At 40.7% G+C, this 27,588-nt stretch overlaps 2 protein-coding genes across 3 annotated transcripts; one reads left to right on the forward strand and one right to left on the reverse strand.

Annotated features, from left to right (window-relative positions):
* The first annotated feature begins 958 nt into the window (after positions 1-958).
* LOC100052249 (MHC class II DQ-alpha) lies at positions 959-5,835 on the forward strand. The gene is given in 5 exon segments (NM_001142814.1): positions 959-1,040; positions 4,446-4,632; positions 4,635-4,693; positions 5,148-5,429; positions 5,681-5,835. Coding segments are annotated over 5 exon segments (765 nt in total).
* A 3,252-nt stretch (positions 5,836-9,087) lies between these two features.
* Positions 9,088-27,213, reverse strand: LOC100060531 (HLA class II histocompatibility antigen, DQ beta 1 chain). 2 transcript variants are annotated; one of them, XM_070245390.1, is made up of 6 exons: positions 27,016-27,207; positions 25,332-25,601; positions 22,687-22,968; positions 22,060-22,170; positions 21,483-21,568; positions 9,088-14,064 (listed from the first exon to the last, which is right to left on the reverse strand). In XM_070245390.1, exons 1-6 carry the CDS (start codon positions 27,122-27,124, stop codon positions 14,005-14,007), a joined length of 918 nt encoding a protein of 305 aa, XP_070101491.1. In that variant the 5' UTR covers positions 27,125-27,207; the 3' UTR covers positions 9,088-14,004. The 2 variants fall into 2 exon arrangements, with proteins under 2 accessions (XP_070101491.1, XP_014589820.2); XM_014734334.3 differs by lacking the exon at positions 21,483-21,568 and having other exon boundaries at positions 27,016-27,213.
* Positions 27,214-27,588: the final 375 nt, after the last annotated feature.

Below are 27,588 nucleotides of genomic sequence, written 5' to 3' on the forward strand. Positions count from 1 at the left end.
AAAGAATATAAAAAGATCCTTTAAGTTAAGGGAAGAAAACCGGTTTTTTGAGTCACAGCAATTCCTGTCCTTCCAACCTGAACATTTGACTTGACATTCTTAAAATTAAAAAAAAAAAAATCATAGAATAGGACAGCCAAAATTTTCTTTAATGTAATCAATGTCTCCAAATTTCCTTTTAATGTAGATAGGCAGCACCAAAACACAGAGTGTAAAGAATACTCAAGGCAGGAGAAAAATTCAGATGAAAGATCACGCAGTCACTGTAGGCAGCACTCATGACATTATACCTCCTTTTATTGCCCTGGGTGCAAATACTGGAGCTTTTGAGAGCATGAGAAGAACTTACGCATCTGGGTTTATGTAAGCAGAAAAGACAAAGGTATTCCCTTGGCTATTGCCAGCAGAGATCCCCTAGTTTGAGTCAACTCAAAAATTACAGGATTCCAATGCAGTTTGGAAGCAAAAAGAAAGACAGCTAGCCCAGATATGTAAGCCAGGGAAAGGGGAAGGGATATGGACTGGCAGGGAGGGGGATCAACTCAGGAGAATTCTTGGAGGTTGTAACCCAGAAAAATCCCGAAGGACACCATATTGGCGATGACTTCATCTATCCATCAGGCTGCTCAGAAATTCCCACCCCTCTGGCCATCAGCAGGTATACACACATGTGGGAAGATTCTGATTTAACATCCTCTTTCCTTTCATAGAAAATTCCTTCAGTTCCACTCTGAGTGAAGGCTACATTAGAACCAGGAGATTTCCCAATCCCTTCCAGGCCTCTTAGTACTAAGTCTTCAACTAGCAACTAAGGTGTCATCACAGGAGATTTTTCTGATTGGCCAGAGCTGATCCTTCAGGGTTTGGTTTGGGTGTTTTTAGAGTTCCTCCTCAGCTGGATCCTCGCCAGTGCTCTACAACTCAGAACAGCAACTGCTGAGATCACCTTGAGAAGACAATGATCCTAAACAGAGCTCTGATTCTGGGAAGCCTCACCCTGATCACCATGATGAGCCCCTGTGGAGGTGAAGACATTGTGGGTGAGTGTGTGGTTGAGGGATATGGAGACTGGACTTTGGAAATAGGAAATTGGAAGAGAAAAAAGATAGAGATTGGCACAGAAATAGTAGAGACTCTTCAAAGGTGTTCTCAATGTTAAGCAGATCTAAAAATTATGGTCCTTCTTCCTTTACAAAACTAGAGTCCCAACCCACTCTCTTTGCTACCTGTATATTGCAGAGTTCACCAAGGACATTATTCGGCTTCCGATATTGGAACCAGTGAATATATCCCGGAGGGCTCTATAGCATTCATTCACGATTGCCTCAAAGATTAGGGATGTTTTCACAAGTGGATGTTTTGTTACTAAATTTCATGAACTATTGCTCCCAAATTTCTCTGATCAACTTTTGAAGCTTTTTATAAATTTGTCCTATAGTTTATCTTATGGTAAATAGTTCCATACATTATATATACTATGTAGATATAAAGAAGAGTGTCCTCTTCTTTGTCTCAGATTTACATACATTTCCATGGTGGGGAACTGGCACAAGTGGTGGGGGGGGGGGGGGCGTAAATGAGCCCAGCTGACTGCCCTTAGACAAGTCATTTTACCACATGGTCTTCACTTAATCTCAGTCACCTCATATGTGTCACCTCGCAAATAATCAAATACAATAGGTATGTAGAAATACTTTCTAAATAATGAAGTCATATAAGTGTCAATAATTTTTCTTATTTTTTTATTAGTACTATTACAGGTGAAGCTCATTTTTTTCTTTAACAAAGTATGAAATACCTTTATTTCTATTTTAAAATTGAGAACTTTATGATGAAAAGCTTGGTGAGTTAAATTATATTATTCTCAAATCGTCAGCCCAAATTGCCTATCTTCCACTTTATCTAGTGAAGACCTGTAAGAGGAAAACGGGGCAAGCACAGAGTAATTATTTGGCCCCTTAGGCTCCTCTGCCTGTGCTGATCACCTCCTACTACCTTCTCTTCATACATTCCTTTATCCTCCTTTCCTTCCAGGATCCATTCCTGGCTCTTTTCCCTATTGTTTTATAAACATGAAGAGTGGGTTTATAAAAACCAAAGTAGAAAAGCCAAATAGTTAAAAGAGAAAGTGAAATGGAAGTTACTTTAATTTTCAGCAACTTTATTAATCATGGCTGCTCCCATTCTAATTTTCTTTAGTAGTGGAAATTTCACCTGCTTCACCAGAACGCTTCCAAATTTCCTTTCTTCAGTGTCAGACCATAGTGCCGTGCTCAAGCTTGACTCATCCATTAGGAGCACGAGCATAGTGCTGAGGGTCTGTGATACTTGTAGGGCTCCATGAACATGTTTTAATTTCTTATAAAATTAAAAGAAAAAATGAACTTTTAGAGTAGAAGAAAATATTTTAATTTTAGTCCAGCCTGAATTATATTTGTCTTTATATCAATACAGTCATAAAATGTGATTTTTAACATTTTCATGGGAGAAGGGGCCCACAAAAGTGCTTAGGGCTCACAAGTCATCCTGCAGCTCAACCACTGATTCTGACTGTCATATTATTCTCTAACACTGTGTCTGCAAGGCTTCCCCAAAATCTCTGTTCTTCTGGAGAATTGCATTTGACATTCAATACCCATTTTTGAGCACACAGCAAAATAAGTTTTGAGGATTCAAAGATGCTGTCTGTCCCCTAGACAGCACAGATTAGTGATGGAAAGAATACGGTGCATGAAAGCAGAAGGACCATTGCTGAGCTGGACAGTGGACCCAAGCTGAGGCTGAAACTATAACAGTGAATTGGTTCCAGTTGGCCCAACGGTGTGATATTCTTCATCAACAGTCAGCAGCCCAGGACAAGGACCAGATGAAAAGAATAATTGCATACATTCACGTTTGAAAAAAGAGTCAAGAAGATTCATTGCAAGGACAAGGGGGCTTTGTTGGAGGGCCTTTTAAGCGATCAACTGAGGGAATCATGTTGGGTATGACTCACAAGGGACGAGAGTGAGCAAGATGAAAAATAAATAAACTTGGAGGGCAGGACATTGGAATGGAAGGGTTGGAGGTCATAATGTGGTCAAAAAGATGTTTAATGAGAGAACTTAGCTAAAAGATTGGTAACAAAGCATAAACTTCACGAATGAACTAAATTTGTCCAGGAAATCCTAAAAGATAATTTCATTTCAGGGAGAAAAACAAACTCCTGCAAAGACCAAGGAACATGAAAGGATAATAGAGGTTTGTTTGCTTGGCAGATGGTGTAGTTGCAGAGGATGTTGGAATATAAGGCTCCCAGTTTCCCCATCACAGAACTCGTCACAGTGTACCATATTCACTCCTTTACTCACCTGCTCTCCCACTATTCAATAAGCTCCTTGAGGGCAGAGACCATGCCTGATTGGTGTTCTACTCCCTCCTCCTTGTGATGTCTGAATCCTTGTTGATGCTCAGTAAACAAGGAAGGAAAGGAAGAGGGATTGATAAAAGACTCATATATGTCTTGAAAAAACTATACAGTTAGGCTCATTTTGGTGGAGTAATGCTGTACTGGCTGCCATTCTGTTATGGCATCCTCTGATAAAGGACATCGTCCATTTGAGGAAAAGACTCATAGTTTACCTTGAGTCCTCCACAAATATAAGTGTTGAGTCAGAAAAAGGAAAAGTTTAGTAACCTCCTTCAAGAAAAAGAAAGAGGGGTAAGAAATAACAGAAATCTGAATTCTGATAAAGCTTCCATTTTTTATTTTAGAAGGAATCAGGTGCTCTCCTTTAAGGATCACTACTGTTAACAAAACAGAGACCTTAGAAGCATTGTGTATTTTGTAATATTGTTGCTGTCATTGCCATAGTCTTTCTTATACCCTATAATAATTAGAGGGAACTTCCCTAAAATAATAAATAAATCCTGTGTGCTTTTCCTTAGTTGAAAAAAAATGAGGAAGAAATCCCTGTGTAGAAAATGTTCTGCTCTGAGCCAATCCTAAGGGGAGAAAGGAACCATAATGAATGTGTTATTAACTAATTAAAGAATTAAGTGAGAGACAAAACTTACGAAGCAGAGGGATGTAACTGAATCTCTGGGGAAGAAAGCTAAATACCACAATAAGTAATTAAATTCTTCTTTCTTTCCATTACAATCTTTATCATAAGCCTTGGATGTGCCAGGTGCTGAGCTAGGCATGAAGGGAATAGCAGTAACCATGACCTGTGAAATTCTTCCCTCAGGGAGCCTGTATTATAGTGGAAAGACAGACTGGATTCTAACTGGACAACTACCAACACTGAGGGGGAAGGAATCAGGTGCTGGGAATTTTGCCTAGAGACTGTACCAAAGACGGAACCCATAACATTTGAAAGTATTATCTTCTGTCACTTGGCTTAATAAGGTTATTTTCTCTCCCTCTATTTTCTACCTCCCTGCTCCTCACCCTCACTCATCAGCTGACCACCTTGGCTCCTACGGCACAAATGTCTACCAGTCTTATGGTCCTTCTGGGCAGTTCACCCATGAATTTGATGGAGACGAGGAGTTCTACGTGGACCTGGAGAAGAAGGAGACTGTCTGGAGGCTGCCTCTGTTTAGCAAATTTACAAGTTTTGACCCACAGGGTGCACTGCGAAACATTGCTAGTCAAAATACAACTTGGACATCTTGATTAAACTCTCCAACTCTACTGCTGCTACCAATGGTACGTGTCCACCAGTCTGTCTCTTAATTGAATCTATCTTTTCATACCAGGCCTCACTCCCTTCGTCCCTAGGGATAGATACCCATTCACCATTCTATAAAAATCTCTTTTCCAAGGAGTCCCCATATCTTCCCATAGTAATTACTGAACGCTTCTCCTCTCCCATCTCAAAAATCACATATTTTGGTGTAATACAAGGATCCTTACTCCCATAACACAATCCTTGTATCCTTCAAAGAAGGGTCCCATAGACCTCCTACCTTAACAGGCATGCCCACAGAGAGAAGGGCACAGGGATAAAGTACAGGCAGTATATACTGTTTCTCAAGCAGAAGGGAAACAAGAACTTCCACTATCAGATGGGGGAATGGTGGGAGGGTTCCTCCAGGATGCCATGTGAAATCCCAGGGCAAAGCTATTCGCAATTCACATCAGTGCTCTTTCCTCACCATAGAGGTTCCTGAGGTGACTGTGTTTCCCAAGTCTCCCGTGATGCTGGGTCAGCCCAGCACCCTCATCTGTCTTGTGGACAACATCTTTCCTCCTGTGATCAATGTCACATGGTTGAAGGATGGGCACTCAGTCACAGAAGGTGTTTCTGAGACCAGTTTTCTCCCCAAGAATGATCATTCCTTCTTTAAGATGAGTTACCTCACCTTCCTCCCTTATGCTGACGATATTTATGATTGCAAGGTGGAGCACTGGGGCCTGGATGAACCACTTCTGAAACATTGGGGTAGGTATGAGTTCCACCCCTTTTGGAAACCTCTTTTCTCTGTCAAGTCCAGACCATCCCATGTTTTAGCTCCTAAATCTCATGGCCCAAAGCTTGTTTTCCATGCTTCAAGGATTCCTAATTATAGACATCATCCTCCTCCCTAAATTCATTGCGCTAAGTCTTTGCAGAACCAAACCCTAGCCCACTCCAGCCCATGTGCATGCACAGGAATACTCTGTATTCTGACCTCCATAATTTCACTTTCACAGAACATGAGATTCCAACCCCTGTGTCAGAGCTGACAGAGACTGTGGTCTGCGCCCTGGGGTTGGCCGTGGGCCTTGTAGACATCGTGGTGGGCTCCATCCTCATCAGCCGAGGCCTACGCTCAGGTGATGCCTCCAGACACCAAGGGCCTTTGTGAGTCACACCCTAGAAGGGAAGGGAAGGATTCAGATTTGTCAGAGCTGGGAGCTGGAGACACAGTACAGGAGGAAGGAAAGTGGGAGGAGGTTGTGGACACAAATTTGGTTGAAAAGTAGAATTGGGAAATGGTATGATGATGGCACAGGAGGCCCCTAGGACCCATGTCCTCCTGTTGCAGGTACATTGCCCATCTACAAGAGAAGTGTGGATGTGCTAGATGACCTAGGGCTAATTTCTGGCCCAGTTCATCATGTTCCTTCTCTTCTTCAACGTTCCTCCTCTCACCTCTTCTCTGGGACTTAAGATGCTGTATCCCCTCAGAACTCACATACCCTTTGGAATGCTCTGTCTAACTGCCTGACTTTTATTTTTCTTTTCTCAATTGTTACCTATTGTGAGATCCCTTGGATGTTCTGCCCTGTTACCTAACCCCTAGCGACCCTGATCTAATATCTCCATGGAAGCAATAAATTTCCCTTTATGAGACCTTTTATTAAAATATTTCCTGTCTTTCTTCTCAAGGCTGACTAGAACCATAGCCACTTATGCTTAAGGCCCATTTAATCTCACTTTCCAGATCATATTTCATGCCCAGTAAAACAGGATCAACCAAGTATATAAAGCGATAATATTCTGATACATGAGGTGAGTAATGCTCTCTTCCTTGTGTTCCCACCCTCAGCCATTGCCCCCCACTCCCAATTCAGGCATCAACATATACCCTATAGCCTTGGTGTTGATTTGTTATAGCAGAAACATAAGAACCAAGAAATAAGTCCATATTCATTTTAATGTAGTTTTTAAAAGTTATGACAGAGAAATAATTTAGGGGAAAGGAATTTTGAACCTCAAAAGTACCAAAAGTCAAAATTTGGGTATTAAAATCAAAATTTGTTCCCCAAACTTTAAATTTCTGAAGAATGAATGATAATAGTAGCTTTGTTCTCCCCTCCTCACTCTTGAGGAGATAAGAATTCTCTAGGCAGGAAAAGAAATGGAAGTCCTTTGGAAAAGCATTAGAATAAGACAATAATGCAGATATCCGAGAGGGACCAAATACCTTGTCCTTACTTAGAGTTAGTAACAACGGAAAAGGGATGGGAATAAAAGCCACAGACATATTTAGGGTCCCTAGGACAAAAGTTTACCTCACCTCCTAGATGATGCTCTGCTAAATAACCACATAGATTTTCCTGTGCCACCATGGCATGTCGAGGACAGTAGAATGAATATGGCATGAGGATGTTTCTAGGTGATAAGCCTAAATCAGACTCACTGAATCCCCTGTGCATCCCTGCGTGCCCTGCAAAACAGCAAAACACCCCATCTCCCCAGCCCCCTGCCCCTCACCCCTCCTGACTGAGGAAAGCATGAGCCTGTGAGAGAGAAATCCCAGGAGGGACAACATTGTTGAGACAATGTAGCAGCAGCTATGGGTGCTGCATCCTCCTCTATATTCACTGTCTCCTAGTGAAGACCTTGTAGAGGAAATGGATCAACAGATGGCATTCTCTGGCTCTCCATGACCACACTCTTGAGAGTATGTGTGAATTGACTTGGAGTCATTTTGCCCTTTGAAATTGTTTTAGGCACACAGTCTTTCCACTCTGCAAATGCCATGTCCATACACTGCATCTAAGATAGTATTATGGAATGTATGAGGCTGTCCTCATTCATGCCATCTGCATCAGTAAGTTTAAAATGTAATTGGGGAATAAAGACAAAATATTAACACAATAATTGGTACAGATAATTGGGTGCAAAGAAACCTATATCCAAATCCAGGACTCAGTAGTTTATAGCTAGTATTTTAAACTTTACAACACTGGGTAAAGTATCTAACATTTCTGAGCCCTATTTTATCATCCATAATGTGGGAGTGACAATACTTTCCTTGAAGAGCTATTGACAGAATTTGAATAATCTCATTATATAGCCAGTGCCTTGTAGATAGTATACAAATACATAAGAAAACATTGCTATTTATATCCATAATTAATTTATTTAAAAGAATGAACCATACCATAAAAAAATCACTTTTGGTTTTCTGAGCTCTTTAATGATTTAGGAGATTCAAACAAGGAGCTATGGATGAATTTCTTTTCATATGTTAATTGGAGAATTTTTTTCCACTCTAGAATAAGAGAGGCTGAGACTAAGTTAGGCTGAGAAAATAGATAGAGTATAGTGGTCAGTGACATATCATTGGTGAAGGGGTTGCTAAGAGAACTCTTAGGGCAAGAAGTTGTAACATATGACTTTGTTTTTTACTCTCTAATGAAAGATATATCATCTCTATATGGTCCACAAGTTTTTAGTCAAGGTACATTATATGCAACAGATCTGTATGCATGTCTACCCAGGGAAGAGGTAGGAAAGATTCAAGGACGTAAAATATTCTATGACGTAAAAGTAAGAGAATAACTTAAAATGCAGACTAGGAATTAGTAAATGCAGGGAATCTGAACCAGAGATGATCATGAAAATGCAGGTAACAGATCACAGAGGATTCTTAGGACAGTGAAACTACCCTGTATGAAATTATAATGGTGGATACATGTCATTATAAATTTGTCCAAAGCCACGGAATGCATGGCACCAAGAGTGCACCCTAATGTTAACTATGGACCTTGGGTGATAATGATGTGTCAGTGTAGGTCCTTCGATTGTAACTAATGTACCACTCTAGTGGGGAACGTTAATAATGGGGGAGGCTCTGCATGATGACAGCAGGGGGGATATGGAAAGTCTTTGTACCTTCTGCTCACTTTTGCTGTGAGCCTAAAACTGTTCTTAAATAAAGTGTATTTTAAAAAGAAGGCAAAAGATCAACTATTATGATCCCAAATGTATAAAATAAAAATTTTAGTATAAAAAAAGTGGTCACCTGAAAACGCACTAATGTACTAAGAGTTTTCAATAAAGGTATTTCAAATAAATTTTATGTAAATTTCAATTATTCATGGGGTAGGAATACAGCATTTTGGAGGTGGTGGGTGTGTGTATGTATCTGTGAGTGTGTCTGTGTTAAGTATGTATGTTATTGTAATATAAGGGTTATATTGAATAGCATTATGATCAGTGTCTTAGAAATATAGAAATGCTGCCCTCATTGGACTTCTTCCCCCGGAAGTACTGAGGAAAGCAAATTTAATAACCATTGCATTTTGTTACAGGATTCATTCATAAAGTGTTCGTATAATTTTAAAATAATGGAGTTAAACTTAATTCTAAAAAATAAGAGCAATCATTTCTTCTTTTTTTTTCTTTTTTTTTTTTTAAAGATTTTATTATTTCCTTTTTCTCCCCAAAGCCCCCCGGTACATAGTTGTATATTCTTCGTTGTGGGTCCTTCTAGTTGTGGCATGTGGGACGCTGCCTCAGCGTGGTCTGACGAGCAGTGCCATGTCCGCGCCCAGGATTCGAACCAACGAAACACTGGGCAGCCTGCAGCGGAGCGCACGAACTTAACCACTCGGCCACGGGGCCAGCCCCGCAATCATTTCTTCTTAATAAATGAAAAAAGTTTTCTACTTAGAATCCCTGGTGAAAAGATATTGTATCTATAAAAGTAATAATTGGGGACTAAAAATATGGAAAATTTAATAGAAAGCTTGGAAAATCAAATTAAGAAAATCTCCTTGAAATGAAAAAAGAAAACAAAGAAATATAATATATGATAGAAAAGAGAAGATACAGAGAATAGACCCAGGAAGTCCAACATTAAGTAACAGAACTAGAGAGAGAAACAGAGAAATGAAGGAGAGAATTACCAAAATAAATAATAAGGGAAAATTTTCCAGATATAACAGGCCTAATTCTTTACATAGAATGGGACTTTCAGATATTTAGCAAAATTAATGAAAAAAGACTCACCACTAAATACATCATTTAAAAAATTTCAGAACCTCCAGGGTTAAAGGAAAATCATAAAATATCCCAGTGAGAGAAAAAAAAAACAAAACAAACTGACAACAGACTAATAAAAGTCAGACTGTCAGATACTTCTATCATTAAGATAATAAGAAAGGCCTTGAAGTTCCAAAGGAAAACTTTTCTATCAATGAACGTAAACCTTTTCAAAATTGCAAGCAGGCATGAAGAAAGAATAACAATACTGTCAGATATGGAAAGGAAAAGATGTGAAGTTTACCAACCACACACGGTTTTATTGGAAGTTGGTTAAGGACATGACTTAGTAAAGTGAGGTTGCCAATCAGGAGATAGGAACAAACCTGGGGAGTGATATCAGCAATATGGCTGAATAAGACATCTCTCATTCATATCCCTCTCTTAACAAGTGGCACTTATCCATGGACAAAGTGCTTTTGTGGAAGCTATAGGATCCAGCACCATACACGAAGGGACCCAGGAGGAGTCTCACCAACGTGTGCATTGGGTAACAGGCTTACAGACCTCAGTTCCAGCTAGGGACCCTGTAGTGGCCTGTGAACCAGCTCTAACCCCTCTGTGCCAGGGTCCAGGAGTCCCTGGAGAACACTGTCTTAGACAAACACCCACAGACAAGAGAGTATCTGTGGAAGTCCAGACTTCCAGCAGAGAAGTTCCAGCATACTTTTGGAGTAAATAAATATGAGTTTGGATGCATCAGAGTGGGTAAGAGGAACTGTTTGACTTTACCTGTATCACCTCTCCCCTAAGGCAGCACATCACAGTGCCTGTGATTTCTCCCATGGAGAAAGTAAGAGAGTGTGAGTGAGCACCTGGCCTCCCCAAATGGGACAAAAAGGCCCATTATTCTCTCACCCCATCCAGGGTACTGAGTCATGAATTGCATAACTGGAGGTGGGAAGATGCTGGGAGAGTGGCAGATAGGACTCTTGGAGAATACTAAAGGGGCACAGATCCTACTAATTGGGTCATGACTCCATCAAGAAGCCCACCCCTGAGCCACAGGGGATCCCGCACCAGATGGTCTCCCAAATAGAGCATAGGCACTCCCAACACTCCATAAATTGTACACAGACAACCCCCCACATTGTGGCCAGTTCCCTGTGCACGTCAATGATGGCAGCAAGAGCAAGATTTGGCAAACTACTAGTGAATAGTGCAGAAACTGGCCCAAATCTGCAAGCCAAAGAGAGAACACAAATTTCAGCTTTAGCTCTACCCTTGGAAAAGCAAAAGGGAAAGCTGTCAGCACCCAGCCTGGTGGATTGCAGGGTCTAGAGAAAGCATAAAAGCTCAAGAAGTCTTCCTCAAGGAGGAACAAGAAGTACGGTGCAGGCATATCCATAGAAGTTCTGAGAAAGCCTCAGAATCCATAGTGAGGCTGATGGAAGATATTTCTCTCCTTAAGTCAGTTAGTAAAGACTGGAATAGGTAACTGCTACTTTAAATGCAAAGACAGCAACGCAAGACACCAAGACATGGGAATCTGTGATTCACACAATAACAAATTCAAAATAGCTGTTTTAAGGAAGCTCAATGAGCTGCAAGAAAATACAGAAAAACAATTCAACAAAATCAAGAAGACAATACATGAACAAAATGAGAAGTTTAACAGAGAGAGAAAAATCATTAAAAAAGAACCAAACAGAAATTCTGGAGATGAAGAATACAATAAATGGAAGGAAAAAAAAAAATGCAATAGAGAGCATCAACAACAGAAGATGTCAAGCAGTAGAAAGAATCTGTGAATTAGAAGATAGAAATTTTGAAACTATCCAGAGAAGAACAAAGGAAAAACAATGAAAAGCAGTGAAGAAAGTCTAGGTATCTATGGAGTACCATCAAAAGTAACACTCTGAATTAATGGAGTCCCAGAAGACTCCATTATATAAGGGGGCTGAAAGATTATTTAAAGAAACAATGGCTGAGAACTTCCCAAATCTGGGGAGAGTTTTGGATATCTAAGCTGATGAAGCTCAGAGGTCAAAAAACAAACTCAACTTAGAGATCTTCTCCAAAACACATTATAATAAAACAGTATAAAAAATCAAAGACAAAGAAATAATTTTAAAAGCAGCAAGAATAAACAATCTTGTGACTTACAAAGGAATTCGGATAAGGCTATCAGAAGATTTCTCAACATAAACTTTACAGGTCAGGAGACAGGGGGATGATATATTGAAAACTGCTGAAAGAAAAAAACTGCCAACCAAAAATACTCTAGGTGACAAAGTTGTCCTTCACAAGTAAAGGAGAGAGAGATTTTGCCAGACAAACAAAAGCTGAAGGAGTTCATCACCGCCAGACCTGCTTTACGAGAAATGCTGAAATGAGTTCTTCAAGCTGAAATGAAAGGACACTAAGTAGTAACATGAAAACATATTAAAATATACAACACACTGGTATAGATTAAGTGTATAGTCAAATTCAGAACACTCTAATAACAATAACATGGTGGTATATTAACCACTCAAACCTAGTATAAGATTAAAGAAAAAAGTATTGAAAGTAACTATATATATAATGCTTCTTTAACACATACACAATACAAAAAAGAGGTAAATTGTTACATCAAAAACATAATGGGAGAAATGAAAAGGGGAGAGTTTTCATATGTGATTGAAGTTAGATTGCTAGTGTAAAAGACTGTTTTATATATAATATTTTATGTAAGCCTCAAGGTAACAGCAAAGCAAAAACTTACAGTAGATACACAAAACATAAATGAAGGGAATCAAAGCATACCACTACAGAAATCCGTCAGTTCACAAAAGAAAGCAGCAAGAGAGGAAGTAAAGAACAAGGGAACTATGAAACAGCCAGAAAACAATAAGATGGCATTAGTAAGTCTTTACTTATCAACAATTACTCTTAATGTAAATAGATTAAACTCTCCTATCAAAAGACATAGAGTGGCTGGATGGATTTTAAAAAAAAGCAAGCCTTAACTGTATGATGCCCACAAGAGACTCACTTCAGCTTTAAGGACACACAGAGGCTTAAAGAGAAGGGATGGAAAAGGTATTCCATGAGAATGGAAACCAAAAGAGAGCAGGGGGAGCTATACTTACAAAAGACAAAACAGACTTTAACTCAAAAACTATCAAAGAGACAAAGTCATTATATAATGATAAAGAGTCAATTCATCAAGAGGATATAACAATCATAAATATAGATGCACCCAACATAGAAGCACCCAAATATGTTAAGCAAATACTAATAGATCTGAAGGGAGAAGTAGACAACAGTACAATAATAGTAGGGGACTTCAATAGCCTATTGTCACCAATGGATAGATCATCCAAACAGAAAATCATTAAGGAAATAATGGACTCGAACTACACTTTAGACCAAATGGACCTAACAGACATATACAGAACATTCCATCCAACAGTAGCAGAATACACAGTCTTCTTAAGTGCAAACAAAACACTATCCAGTATTGATCATATGTTAGGTCACAAAACAGATCCTAATAAATATAAGATTGAAATCATATCAAGTATATCTTTTCCAACCACAACAGAATGAAACTAGAAATCAAAAAGAGGAGGAAAACTGGAATTCCTACAAATATGTGGAAATTAAACAACACACTCCTAAACAACCAATGGGTCAAAGAAGAAATCAAAATCAAAAAAGATATTGAGACAAATGAAAATGTCACCACATACCAAAACTTATGAAATACAGCAAACACAGTTCTAAGAGGGAAGTTTATAGCCATAAATCCCCACATTAAGAAAAAAGAAAGATCTCAAAAAAGCTTCCTAACTTACCCCCCAAGAAATAGAAAAAGAAAAACTCAGCCCAAAGTTAGCAGAAGGAATAATAAAAATTACAGCAGAAATAAATGAAATAGAGTCCAGGAGACTAGAGAAAAGATCAGTGAAACTAAGACTTGGTTTTTAAATAGATAAATAAAACTGACAAACCTTTAGCTAGACAAAGAAAAAAGATGACAAATTAATAAAATTATAAATGAAAGAGGAGACATTACAACTGATATCACAGAAATACAAAGTATCATAAGAGACTACTATAAACAATTATATGCCAACAAATTAGATAACTTAGAAGAAATGTATAGGGGCCGGCCCAGTGGCGCTGCGGTTAAGTTCGCACGTTCTGCTTCTTGTCTGCCCGGGGTTTGCCGGTTCGGATCCTGGGTGTGGACATGGCACAGCTTGGCAAAAGCCATGCTGTGGTAGGCATCCCACGTATAAAGTAGAGGAGGATGGGCATGGATGTTAGCTCAGGGCCAGTCTTCCTCAGCAAAAACAGGCGGATTCGCAGTAGTTAGCTCAGGGTTAATCTTCCTCAGAAAAAAAAAGAAGAAGAAGAAATGTATAAATTCCTGGAAACATACAACTAATGAACACTGACTCTTAAATAAATAGGAAATCTGCACAGATCAATAACAAGTAAGGAGATTGAATCAGTAACCTAAAACCTCCTAACAAAGAAAAGCTCAGATTGTTTCACTGGTGAATTCTACCAAATATTTAAAGAATAATTAATACCAAGCCTTCTCAAACTAGTCCAAAAAATTAAAGAGGAGAGAACACTCCCAAACTCATTTTACAAGAACAGTATTACCAAAAGCCTGTTTTACCAGATAAGGAAACTACAAGAAAAGAACCTACAGGCCAATGTCTCTGATCAAAATAGACGCAAAAATTCTCAAAAACATTTAGCAAACTGAATTCAACAGCCCATTAAGAGGATCATACTCTATGATCAAGAGGGATTTACCCCTGGGATGTAAGGATGTTTCAACATATGCAAATCAATAAATGTGATACATCACAAAATACATTGAAAGATAAAAATCATATAATCATCTCAATAGATTCAGAAAAAGCATTTGAAAAAATATAACATCCTTTCATGATAAAAACTCTCAACAAATTGGATAGAAGGAATATACCTCAACATAATAAAGTAACAAAGCCTGTATATGACAAGCCCACAGCTAACATCGAACTCAATGATGAAAGGTTGAAAGCTTTTCCTCTAAGATCAGGAACAAGACAAGGATGCCCACTCTTACCAGTCCTATTCAATATAGTACTGGAAGTCCTGTCCAGAGCAATCAGGCAAGAGAAAGAAAGAAAAAGTATCCAAATTAGAAAGGAAGAAGTAAAACTGTGTCTGTTTGCAGATTATGTGATCTTAGTCATAGAAAAATCCTAAAGACTCCACCAAAAAACTGTTAGAACTGATCAACAAATTCAGTAGAGTTGCAGGATGCAAAATCAACATATAGATCAGTTGCATTTATAAACACTAACAATGAACTATCTGAAAAAGCAATAAAGAAAACAATCCCATTCACAATAGTATGAAAAACAATAAAATACTTAGGAACAAATTTAACCAAGAGGGTAAAAGATCTGTGCACTGAAAATTGAAAGACATTGATGAAAGAAATTGAAGAAGACACAAATAAATGGAAAGACATCCTGTGTTCATGGTTTGGAAAAATTAATAATTAATACTGTTAAAATGTCCACACCACATAAAGCCATCTATAGATTCAACGTAATCTCTACAAAATTTCAATGGCATTTTTCACAGAAATAGAACAAACAATCCTATAATTTGCATGGAACCACAGAAGACTCCGATAATTCCAAAGCAATACTGGAAAGAATAACAAAGCTAGAGGCATCATATTTCCTGATTTCAAAACTATGTTACAAAGCTATAGTAATCAAAATAGTATGATACTGGCATAAATACAGATACATGGAACACAACTGAGAGCCCAGAAATAAACCCATACTTACACTGTTAAATAATATTTGACAAAGGAGCCCTGAATACTGAGTGGAGAAAAGACAGTCTCTTCAATAAAAGGTGCTGGGAAAATTGGATATTCACATGTAAAAAAAAAATGAAACTAGACCCTTATCTTACCCACATGCAAAAATTAAGTCAAAATAGATTAAAGACTTAAGTGTAAGACCTGAAAACATAAAACTCCTAGAAGGAAACATAAAGAAAAAGCTTATTGACATGGGCCCTGACAATGATTTTCTGGTTATGAGACCTAGAGCACAAGCAGCAAAATAAAAAATAAACAAGTTGGGGGGTCAGCCTGATGGCGCAGCGGTTAAGTTCAAAAGTTCCACTTCAGTGGCCCGGGGTTCAGATCCCGGGTGTGGACCTATGCACTGCTTGTCAAGCCATACTGTGGCAGGTATCCCACATATAAAGTAGAGGAAGATGGGCACAGATGTTAGCTCAGAGCCAATCTTCCTCATCAAAAAGAGGAGGATTGGGGGCATATGTCAGCTCAGGGTTAATCCTCCTCAAAAAAAATAAATAAATAAAATAAAAAATAAACAAGTGGGACTATATCAAACTAAAACACTTCTGCACAGCAAAAGAAACTATCAACAAAATGAAAAGGCAAACTATGGAATGGGAGAAAATATTTGCAAACCACACATATGATAAGGGGTTAATATCCAAAATATATACAGAACTCATACAACTTAATAGCAAAAAAGCAAATAATCTAATTAAAAATGGAGAAAGGACCTGAATAAACATTTTTCCAAAGGAGATATTCAGATGGCCAAAAGGTATATGAAAAGTTGCTCAATTTCATTAATTATTAGGGAAATGAAAATCAAAATCACAATGAGATATCATCTCAAACCTGTTAGAGTGGCTATCATCAAAAAGACAAGTGACAAATGCTGGTGAGGATGTGGAGAAGGAACCCTTGTGTACTGTTGGTGGAAATGTACATGCGTGTAGCCACATGGAAGTTCCTCACAAAATTAAAAATAGAACTACCATATGACCAAGCAATTCCGCTTCTTGGTATATATCTGAAGGAAAAAAACCACTGTTGAAGAGATATCTGCACCCCTATGTCCACTGCAGCATTATTTACAATAGCCAAGACATAGAAATAACCAAAGTGTCTACCAATGGATGATTGGATAAAGAAAAATGTAGAGGATAAAGAAAAAAAAATATATCTATATATATATATTGTGTACATATATATATATACACACACTATTTATATATACACACACAACGGAATACTATTCAGCCGTAAAAAGAAGGAAATCCTGCCATTTGTGACAACATGGAGGGACCTTTAGGGAATTATGCTAAGTGAGAAAGACAAACACTATATGTGCTTATATATATGTAGAATCTAAAAACAGATAAATTTATAAAAAAAGATATCAGATTTGTGGTTGTCGGGTGGGGGGGAGGGATTAGGTGAAGATGGCCAAAAGGTACAAACTTCCAGTTCTAAATGAGTACTGGGGATGTAATGTGTACAACATGATGACCATGGTAAACAATATTGTGTGCTACATCTGAAAGTTGCTAAGAGAGAAGATTTTAAAAGTTCTCTTCACAAGGAAAAAAATATTTTTGTAACTATATGAGGAGATGGATGTTGCCTAAACTTATTGTGGCATGATTTTGCAATATATACACATATCAAATCTTTATGCCATACACCTTAAAATTACACAATGTTATATATGTGACTTACATCTCAATGAAACTGGAAAAAATAAAAATAAAAAACAAAATTAAAAACCAAGAAAATAAATTGGATTCTTATCTTAGACCATTCACAAAAGTTAACTGGATTAAAACTTTAAGTGTAAGATCTGAAACCATAAAACTTTCAGAAAGAAACTCCTTGACATTATTCTTGGCAACAATTTTTTGGATATGACACCAAAAATACAAGCAACAAAAGCAAAAATAAACAAGTGGGACTATATCAAACTAAAAAACTTCCTCAAAACAAAGGAAACAATCAACAAAATGAAAAGGCAACCTACAGAATGGGAGGAAATATTCAAACTATCTAACAAAAAGTTAACATCCAAAATATATGAGGAACTCATAAAACTAAAGAAAAAACAACCTAAACTATCCATTAAAAAATGGGCAGAGGAACTGAAAAGACATTTTTCCAAAGAAGACATACAAACAGGTACCTGAAAAGATGCTCAACATGGCTAATCATCAGGGAAACGCAAATCAAAAACACAATGAGATATCACCTCACATCTGTTAGAAACTGTTATCTAAAAGACAAGAGCTAAGTGCTGGTGAGGATGTGGAGAAAAGGGATCTCTTGTGCATTGTTGACAGGAGTGTAACTTGGCTACTATGGAAAACAGTATGGAGATTCCCCCCAAAATTAAAAATACAACTACCATATGATCCAGCAATTCCTCTTGTGGATATATACCCAAAGGAAATAAAAACAGGATATCAAAGAGATATCTGCACTCCTGTGTTCATTGCAGCATTATTCACAATAGCTAAGATATTGAAACAACGTAAAACATTTGTCAACGGGAGGAATGGATAAAGAAGATGTGTTATATATACAACGGAATACTAGTCAACCATGAGCAAGAGGGAAATCCTGCCGTTTGATTGAAGATAAGACCAAATCCTCACAACTAGTAGGGTGTTCTCTGGCACCCTCATACACTTTTCTCCAAGGTATGTGTCTACTAAGTCTCAGCTCCTTCTGTTGGCAAACTTGTTGATAAAGGATGTACTTGTTATTTTGATTAAATTATCAATTAAAGATTACCTAATGAAATCCTGGTGCGAAAAATAGTTATTTCTATGAAACTCTCACTGGAAGGAAGGGAAGAAGACTCTGACCCTCTCATTAAGAAGGAATCTTATAGCATGTGGCCAGTGTAACAGTGTTGAACTGTAAGAATGTCCTAGAATATACTCTTCAACTCATCACTATAATAGAGCTTAAGTTTCAACTAGAGAAATCAGAGCTCAATGTCTGCCTAAACTCCGAGTCAGGTTCAATCTCAAGCCCTGTCTCTTGTCTTTGCAGGGTCAACAGCAAAGAGCTCTATATAGAGACCAAGGGCTCCCTGGACACCTATCACAAGTCCTTCTTACTTCCCCAAGAGTATCACTCCCTCTTGATTCCTGTGGTGACTGACAATGCCCACCCCGAGGAAGATGACAAAACCAGCACAGAACCTCTAACCACTCAGCATCTTGTTCTAGGAAGATTCAGACTACGACCTTGTGGAGCAGAATCCTTAGTGTCAGTGTTTGTCCACACATTCATAAGTGCTCATGTCGGATGACCTGTGTTATAGCCTAGAGTATGGGAGAGGAAGGCCCCAAGGAAGCCTAGTTCTCATTCTGACCTCATCCAGGAAAGGGAAGGACCTGCCATTGGTGCATCAAGCCCTATGGGTGGGTGAGGGAGCAGGAAGGAGATACCTGCTCCTCAGTGGCATGGCCCTCCATAACCTCAGAGATAAGCTCCTAGCCACCTGTCTTAATGACAAAACCCAGAACCTGGGATGAGGACCAGCTTGAACATTGGGCCCATGTCAAAGGAGCCACAGTGTGTAGTGATCATCCTAACACCTGGGAAGAGAATGTCGTCAGGAATCAATAGGTCACTATATCCAAAGGCAAGGGGAGCTCTATCTTCTGAGAATTCACGCTCAGCAGTGCCATCAGGTGACTGTGCAGGAGACAAGGAGTAGGATGGGTGTGAGTCAGCACCCCCAACAATGGACCCTAGAAGCAGAGGGAGTTCTGCCATTTATCTCCTGGGGTCCATGTTATGAAGAAACAAACTGCCCTTTATGCCACTCCACTGTGGTGGGGCTCTGGAGGCCAGGGTGCTCCACATGGCAGGGGTAGACATCTCCATGCTGGGGAATCATTTACAGCATTACTAAGATCCGGAAGGTCCAATCTCTGCTACCAATAAGGGGGAGGGGGTGGACACAAGGCTGGCTATTTGAATTCCATGTACATGATGTTTTTGAGAGAGGTGTGCATATTTCTCAGGCTTGACCAATCAGAATCTTTCCTAAAATTGTTAAAATTTTGGTAGACACTCTAGAAACACACAACAAACAGACACACACACACACACATACACAGAAACAAAGATGAGGTAAGATGTGAGGATGAGGTAAGATGTGAGGGGATGAGAAAGAGAGATGCAGAAAATAGAGAGATGTGAAAAGAAACAGAGCGAGAAAGAGATGCAGATAAATAGTGACAAGTGTGCAGATAGAGAAAAATGAGAGAGAGACAGAGGCAGAAATGCAATGAAAGAGCAAGAGACACAAGAGAGACAGAGATAGAGATGCAGACACAAAAACAGAGAGACACACCTGAAAGAAATATACAGGGACAAAGAGAGACACAGAGAAAGAGGGAAAGACGCACAGACAGAAATATAACAGAGAAAGAGAGAAAGGTGCACAGATAGAGATATAACAGAAAGAGAAGAGAGAGATAAAGACCTCATTGAATATCTGGATCTAATCACTTCTGAAATCAACTTGACCACAGGCTTCCTTGTAATATGAACAAAGTAAATTTGCATTGGGTTTCTATCATTTGGAACCAAAAATAGTACTTTTATTGCTGGTTATATGTTTTCAAAAGTAAAAATTGACGTTGATCAATGTGACTGGCCAAGATATATCTGAAATATCAGTTCGGTTCTCTGCAACACCAGGGGCCATTATATCTGTGCTCAGATAGTTTCACTATGCTTCCATTCACCGTACTCACCAAACTGGAAGAGAGGTCAGCACATGCTAAGGCCATTGCATTGAACATCAGTACTAAAGAGCCATGGAGGATGTGACGTTGAATCGATTTTCTGTCTCCTCTGCTCACTCTTACCTGTCACCCACCTCTAGTCTCCTTTCAAGGAACAAAATATGTTCCTTTCATTCTGCAGTGGTTTCCTGCCCCCACCCAGTTAAGAAAGCCCAGGTAGGGGCCAGCCTGGTGCTGTAGTGGTTAAGTTCATGTGCTCCACTTCAGCAGCCTGGAGTTCACAGGTTCAGATTCCGGGCGTGGACCTACACACTGCTCATCAAGCCATTCTATGTTGGTATCCCATGTACAAAAAATAGAGGAATATTGGCACAGATGTTAGCTCAGGGACAAGCTTCCTCAAGCAAGAAGAGGAAGATTAGCAACATATATTAGTTCAGGGCAAGCCTTCCTCACCGAAAAAAAAAAAAAGCTCAGGGTACAGATAACTCACAATTACGTTTAATTATGATAAAAGCTCTATAGTCAGGTAAGTTGTTTCCCGTAAGCTGTGAGACAAGTTGATTTCAGAAGTGATTACATCCAGATATTCAATGAGGTCTTTATCTCTCTCTTCTCTTTCTGTTATATCTCTATCTGTGCACCTTTCTCTCTTTCTCTGTTATATTTCTATCTGTGCATCTTTCCCTCTTTCTCTGTGTCTCTCTTTGTCCCTTTGTTTCAATGTGCTTCTCTTATACAGTCTGTGGGGGGAGAATGGAAACAGAAAAACCCCTTGGGGCCTGAGTAGACACTGCTGGCAGCAACTGCACAGGCAGAGGCTCTGGGGTCAGTGCAGGAAGCAGTGTCACAGTCAGATCCTCAAGGCTGGGGTTACAGGAGGTGACCCGGAGACTGTGTCAGAGTCACTATAGGACTCTGATCTGAAAAGGGCACAGGCTGACACAGGCAGCTGGGAATTTTAGAAAGGACAGGCAGGCATTACAGAAGAGCAGACTCCAAGTTTCACAGAAAGACATCACTAAAGGTATGGTCCAGTGCTGGGGAGCAACCTAGGGAGCTTCCTACAGAAACTAGACAAACTTCTCCCCTAACCTTGATCCCTGTGGCAGGGAACAGGCCATGAACTGAGACCATTGTGCCCAGTACACTCACCCCAGCTCTTCCCTCTTTCACCTGTCCCAACACCCCACAGTGAATCCGAGCAGAAATAGTACCTGCTGGTGGAGACCCACGAGGTCCTATGAAATGAAGTTATACAGAGAAAGGTTTCATTACACAAACATCCAGTCCCTCAAATACCCCAAAGGGAAATGAAATACACAACTTCCTTGGAAATTTATTTCCTCCTACCCATCGGGCACAAGGCCTTAACTGCCCTCAGCCAAAATCCCCCAAAATCAATGAAACTGTCACTAGAAGGAAGGGAAGCCAATGCTCTGACCCTCTTAATGGAGGAAGCTTTCAGAAAAGAGCCAGTGTGACGATGAATTGGAAGGAAGTCCTAGAACACACTCTACCAGTCACCTCTGTGGTCGGGCTACCTTTCAACCAGTAAAATGAGGTTCCAATGTTTTCCCCCAGGTTGTTCCATCTCCTCCCACTGCCAGACCAGCCTCCTTCCTTTCCAGGTCAAGAGGAGGAGGTCTCCCTGAACAGCTAGAGGCAGAGGACCCCTGAGCAGAGGGTCTCAGTCTCAGCTCATCTTCTCCGTTTCCCCACAGTGCCTTACCCTTCTGGCTCCTGTGATGGATGATGAGACTCAGCCCAAGGAAGATCAGCCCAAGCACGAAGCTCCCGATTCCACAGAGCATCTTGTTCTGGGCAGATTCAGAGTGTGTCCCTGGGGAGCAGAGCCTGAGTGTCAGGGCCTGCCCCACCCTTCACAGGGTCCCTTTGGGAAGCCTGAAGTCCAGTCTGAGATACAGGAGGTAGAGATGCCAGGGCAACCCAGTTCTCAATTCTGACCACTCCTAGGGGAGGAAGGCACCTGCCAATAAATCCTTGGACATAGTGGGTGGATGAGAGAGTGGGAGGATCTCTGCTCCTCAGGACACGTTCATAACCTTAGACCCTAAGATCCCAGGCACCAACTATAATAAAAGTCAATCCTTCAGAGCTATCAGGGCTGGTCTCTGGGGCCATGATGTGTAGGGTGATCTCTCTATTATCAAGAAAGACAATAAGATCAGAATTCCTCTGATGCTCCTGCCATGGGACAAGAGGCACTCTAGTCTATTGTGATTTCCAGCTCTGTAGTGACATCGAGGATAAGGGATGAGATGGGAGGGGCCAATGGAAGCTCTGCCTTCTGTCTTGTGGAGCCCACATTGAAAGGAAACAAATTTTTGTTACTTACGCCACTCCACTGTGATGGGGCTCTGGGGGCTGGGGTGCTCCACGTGGCAGGTGTAGACATCTCCTCGCTGGGGGGTCATTTCCAGCATCACAAGGATCTGGAAGGTCCAGTCTCTGTTCCTAATAAGGGGGGTTGACACAATACCGGCTCTCTCCTCCTGGTCATTCCGGAACCACCGAACTTTGATCTGGCCCGGATAGAAATCTGTCACCGAGCAGACCAGCAGGTTGTGGTGGTTTAGAACCTCTGTCCTGGATGGGGAGATGGTCACTCTGGGTTCCACTGAAGGGAGGAAAAGACATAGTGAGATGTGAGACCACACGGCAAGTCTCCGCATGGGGAGAGTCATCCTTGGTACCAGAGTAGAGATCCCTGGACTCCAAGTCTTGGGTTATGATTTGAGCATGGCCACTTTATTAACTTGAATAAATGCATTAGTTAGTCTACTTTCAGGGTCTCAAGAGATAACAGTAATCATCCTATGGTAGTTATTCTGTTGATACTAATTGATAAAAATAAACCACTTTAAAATTATAAATTGTTTTGTTACAGAGGCTACTATTCAAAAAATTTATAAAAGTAGAAATAATAAACCAGGACATCCTTTCCCTCACTTCTATTGAAGTTGATCACCAGGATTAGCTCTAGTGACTCATGCTAGGGCAGTGACACTGTTTTCTGTTAGTCCCCGTGCTCCTCACAGTAGAGAAAATACAGCAGCTTTGACTCTCTCCTGGCCGGGAGTCCATCAACACTAGTCATGGCCTCACAAAAGGTAACATGGACTGAGCATTAAGAATGTATAGACATTTCTACATCCAACGAAGTAGGACAGCAGTGACCATCACATCCTTCCTACAAAGCAGTGCTTCTCAAAAAAGCTATATCCCATAATTCTCAGCCTGTAATACTAACAAACTTTGAGAGCAAGAGCACTTCTTACCAGTTGCAGATCAACAAAGCATCCCTCTCAGCTTTTAGCCTAACCTTTGCTCAAATGCCATTCTGTGATGAATTCCCACAAAAAAATGTATATTATTAAATACATGAACTTCCATCTCTGCATCATATTTGCCACTTATATTTTATTCATTCGTTGATTCACTTATTCATTCATTCAACAAACATAAACTTGACAAGCACTGGGAATCCAAATATAAACAACAGATCATAGTCCCTGCCGTTACAGAACTTGTAATTTAGTAACAGAGACAAAAAAAATGAATATTATTTCAAAAGTGTGTGATTTTTGAAGGAAAAGAAAGGGAAATTTGAAAACAAATAGCTCCTGCCTCGATTCCTGTATCTTCTCAGATTGCTACTCATGGTTAAATACCACACACCTCTCCCTACTTATTTTACACATCTTCTCCTTTACCTGTCCAGCCATTTCACTGCATCTCCCTTATCCCCTTAGTGAGAAACTATGTTTTATTTATTTATTTATGTTTTATTTATTTGATAATATATTATGTTCTCTCATTTTCTTTTTTTTTTTTTATACTTTTCTTTTAACATTAGAGTTTAATTACTAGCTGGCTTCCCTACTCCATCCCTTTGTTATTAAGAATTACTTTCTTGTTCTGAAATCAGACATTATTATCATGTATGTTCTCTGTAGAAAATATTCTGAGACTCTTGCAGAGGATGGCCTGGGTTAATGAGAATGTAATGTAAACATGAAAGTATAACTGGGACTTGCCGAGGTCAGCGGGCAGTCTTGGCACCCCAGTTAAATGGCACTCGTGAGCCATCACCAGGAAGGAATCATGTCTTCAGCCCAAACTTTAACTCTTGTTCAGGTTCTCATTTCTGGAGTCAGACTGAAATCATGGTCAGCCATATGGATTTATAAAATCTGTTCATCTTAAACAGATTGGGAATAAAAATAGAGGGCACAAATTCAAGAAAAGAATGTTAGAATAATTTTTATGAAAAAGAACTGAAATATCAAAAATATAAGTACTTGGTGGCACTACCAATCTGGGTCAGAAGGCAAGAGAGTGTAAAATCAGCTAAAAGTTACGTGAACGTGCATAGGTAACACCAGAGTCGGGCTAGGGATTAATCCGTGAATTTTCAATCCCCTGACAATATCTCTTCGCCCCACCAACATTGAAAATACGCCAGAAGAGTCTCCTATTGCTGCTTCTGGTCATAATAGGCTTTAACGAGGCTTTCCTCCCATTAGACTCTATATACAGGTAATAAAGAACATAATGACTACTGTGTATTTTGGGGAGACTTCAGGACCTGGTGGATAACTGTGGACTGATCACTTAAAGTGTTTATTATGTACCACTATTAGCATATTATTAAAGTGGTGACGCTAATCCCTAACACACAAGTAGTTGTGAAATTAAACGGCAAAATATAGACCGTGTTTGGTCAGCTAATTGTCTAGAAATAGATGCTCATTAAATGAGTATGATTAACTTTCAAAATGTCTATGTCTGAAGTGAATGGTGATGCTGGGGGGAGGGGGGCTGCAGACGTCGGTCCTCGAGTTGCCCTCGGTCCCCGCCCCTCCGCCGCGTGACCCGCCCCCTCCCTGTCCCCTCCGTGGGCCCCCTACCGCCCTCCCAGCTCCGAGACTCGGCCGCCGCCGAGAGTGGCCCCGCGGAGGGCGGGCGGCCGGCGCTCACCTCGGCGCTGTAAGGTAGTGAGGGCCTCCACCTGGTAGTTGTGTCTGCACACCGTGTCCAGCTCGGCCCGCTTCTGCTCCAGGACGTCCTTCTGCCCGTTCCAGTACTCGGCGTCCGGCCGCCCCAGCTCGGTCACTGCCTGGAATTCCCCCACGTCGCTGTCGAAGCGCACGAACTCCTCCCGGTTGTAGATGAGTCTGGTCACGAGCCGCACCCGCTCCGTCCCGTTGGTGAAGTAGCACTGGCCCTTAAGCTGGAACACGAAATCCTCTGCGGGGGATCACAGCCCTGCCGTCAGTCCGGCCTCAGCCCCACAGCCCAACGCAGCAGCCGCTCTGCTGGCCGGAGTTCTGGGTCGCGGCCGGTTGGATCGGATAAACCTAAAACCAGGCTGTCACCTTGGGTTCCCGCCCCACCCGGCCTCGCGCCTCCGGCTTTGAACCCAGGATGCTCAGGCAGCTCTTCCGCAGGCCTTCCCGCCCCGCTCTGAGGGCTTCCAGAATTGCCTTCATATGAGAGAAGGAAAGGAAAGCCCCGGGACCTGTGAACTGAGTAAAGAGGGCAATAGGGTTATTTGACACCAGTCCCTGTACTTAGAAGAATCAGGACGTTCTCTCGTGAAATCCCATTTTCCGTAGAACTCCTGGGGGCCTCAGAGACAAACAAGTGTCCGCGTAATCACAAGAGTTCTAGAGAATGACAAGAAAGGTCAAGAATGAAGCTTGTCCTAGTCCTGACAGGTAGATTCTCTTGTTCTTGGATAAAGGGCCTCCCTTCCCATGCCGGGTTTACTCTGAGTTTCTGCCACCCCCATCCCACCGCAGTGTGAGGCTCTCTGACTCCTGTGTGGTTAGAAGAGAAGATACCTCCTGTGTCCTAGAAAAGAACATTTGATTCATGGAAAGAGCACAGGCTTTCAAATTAGATAAATTAGACTCCAGTTAAACCGTGCCAATTACCAGCTCCGGCAGGTTACTTAACAGAGTATCTATATGGTAAGTATAATTGTACAAAAGGGAGTCATAATACCTACACATGGGTGTTAGGAAGATTGAGAATTCACATGAAGATACTAATCTGTGTCTGAAATGAATGGTTTCTCAATATGTATTACTTTCCTTCTTTACATTCTACTTTCTGCTAAATTTAGTCCACCTTTAACTCAAGTCTCTGAATCCCACTCAAGTTACTATTTGACCATAAATCAGTGAAACTTGAAGACTCCCTGTCTGTGATCACCCTGTCAGCTTCACTCAAATACCCAGAGTTTGCCTCCACGAGCCCTCCACTCAGAGTCAGGAGTATAGAGTTCTTTCCTCAAATATGAGACTACGGAGACCATTGCTGCCCTACATTTTCCCAACCCAGAGTCCCAGACTCTGAAATGACAAATCCTGCTGCATCTTCTTTGGAGAAATTCATATCTTCAAAAATAACCCCATGCTCACTTTGTCCTCGCACTGGTGGTAGATGCAGGCTTTGTCTCCTTCCCAGCTTCAGCTTGTGAGATGGGGATTGTCCTCACCTCGACATTAGGAGGAGGAAATGAGAATGTAACATACCTCTCTTCCCCATAGAAAGACTGTATTCTGAGATCACAGAATCCCCCACACCCCAGCCCAAGGCTCATTCAGAGCCTGTTCCCCAGGGTGGTGGCTCTGGAGAGCAGCTGCCCTGCACTCACGTGGAGAGTCTCTGCTCTCAGCCACCGGGGTGCTCAGCACCACCAGCATCGCCATCATAGCTGCTGTCCAAAGGCCCCTGGGGATCTGCGGAGCCATCTTCCCAGACATAATTGGGAACAAAGTAAGAAGTAATGGTAGGCAACACAGCTCGCACCTGGTGGCTCTAATGTACCTACTTCAGAGAATAAAAAACCTGTGAAGCTTCCATGAAGGATAGAATTGGAGAGGCCCTCGGAAAGGAACCAATGAGCACTGGAGCTGAAGGACCTCAGCTGTCTCTGGGCAGACATTTTTTATGAACGTTCTCAGTCCACTGCCTGGCACTGTGTCTTCATCACATTGCACTGGATGAACATTTAAGGCGAAGATTTTCTCTCAGTTATAGATCTGAAGATTGAATGCCTTGAGGGTTTAAAGAACCGAAAGAAAAATGATTCAAGAGTTGACATCTTTGTGATATTTTGTTAAAACCTATAGTTCTTATACTTGGAAGTGTTAGTAGGGGAAAATAAGTGGGGATCATATCTCAGGGAAGGGAAAATTATTGTCACAGGGGTGTTCACTTCTATTAT

This window comes from Equus caballus, chromosome 20 (assembly GCF_041296265.1).
Source record: "Equus caballus isolate H_3958 breed thoroughbred chromosome 20, TB-T2T, whole genome shotgun sequence".
Taxonomy (NCBI): domain Eukaryota; kingdom Metazoa; phylum Chordata; class Mammalia; order Perissodactyla; family Equidae; genus Equus; species Equus caballus.

Excerpts from the sequence above, each read along its gene's own strand:
- LOC100060531 (XM_070245390.1), bottom strand. The coding sequence starts at position 27,124 with ATGTCTGGGAAGATGGCTCCGCAGATCCCCAGGGGCCTTTGGACAGCA. Across the intron at positions 25,602-27,015 it reads TGAGAGCAGAGACTCTCCAC|AGGATTTCGTGTTCCAGCTT; the intron begins GTGAGTGCAGGG and ends GATCCCCCGCAG. Across the intron at positions 22,171-22,686 it reads CCCCATCACAGTGGAGTGGC|GGACACACTCTGAATCTGCC; the intron begins GTAAGTAACAAA and ends TCTGCTCCCCAG.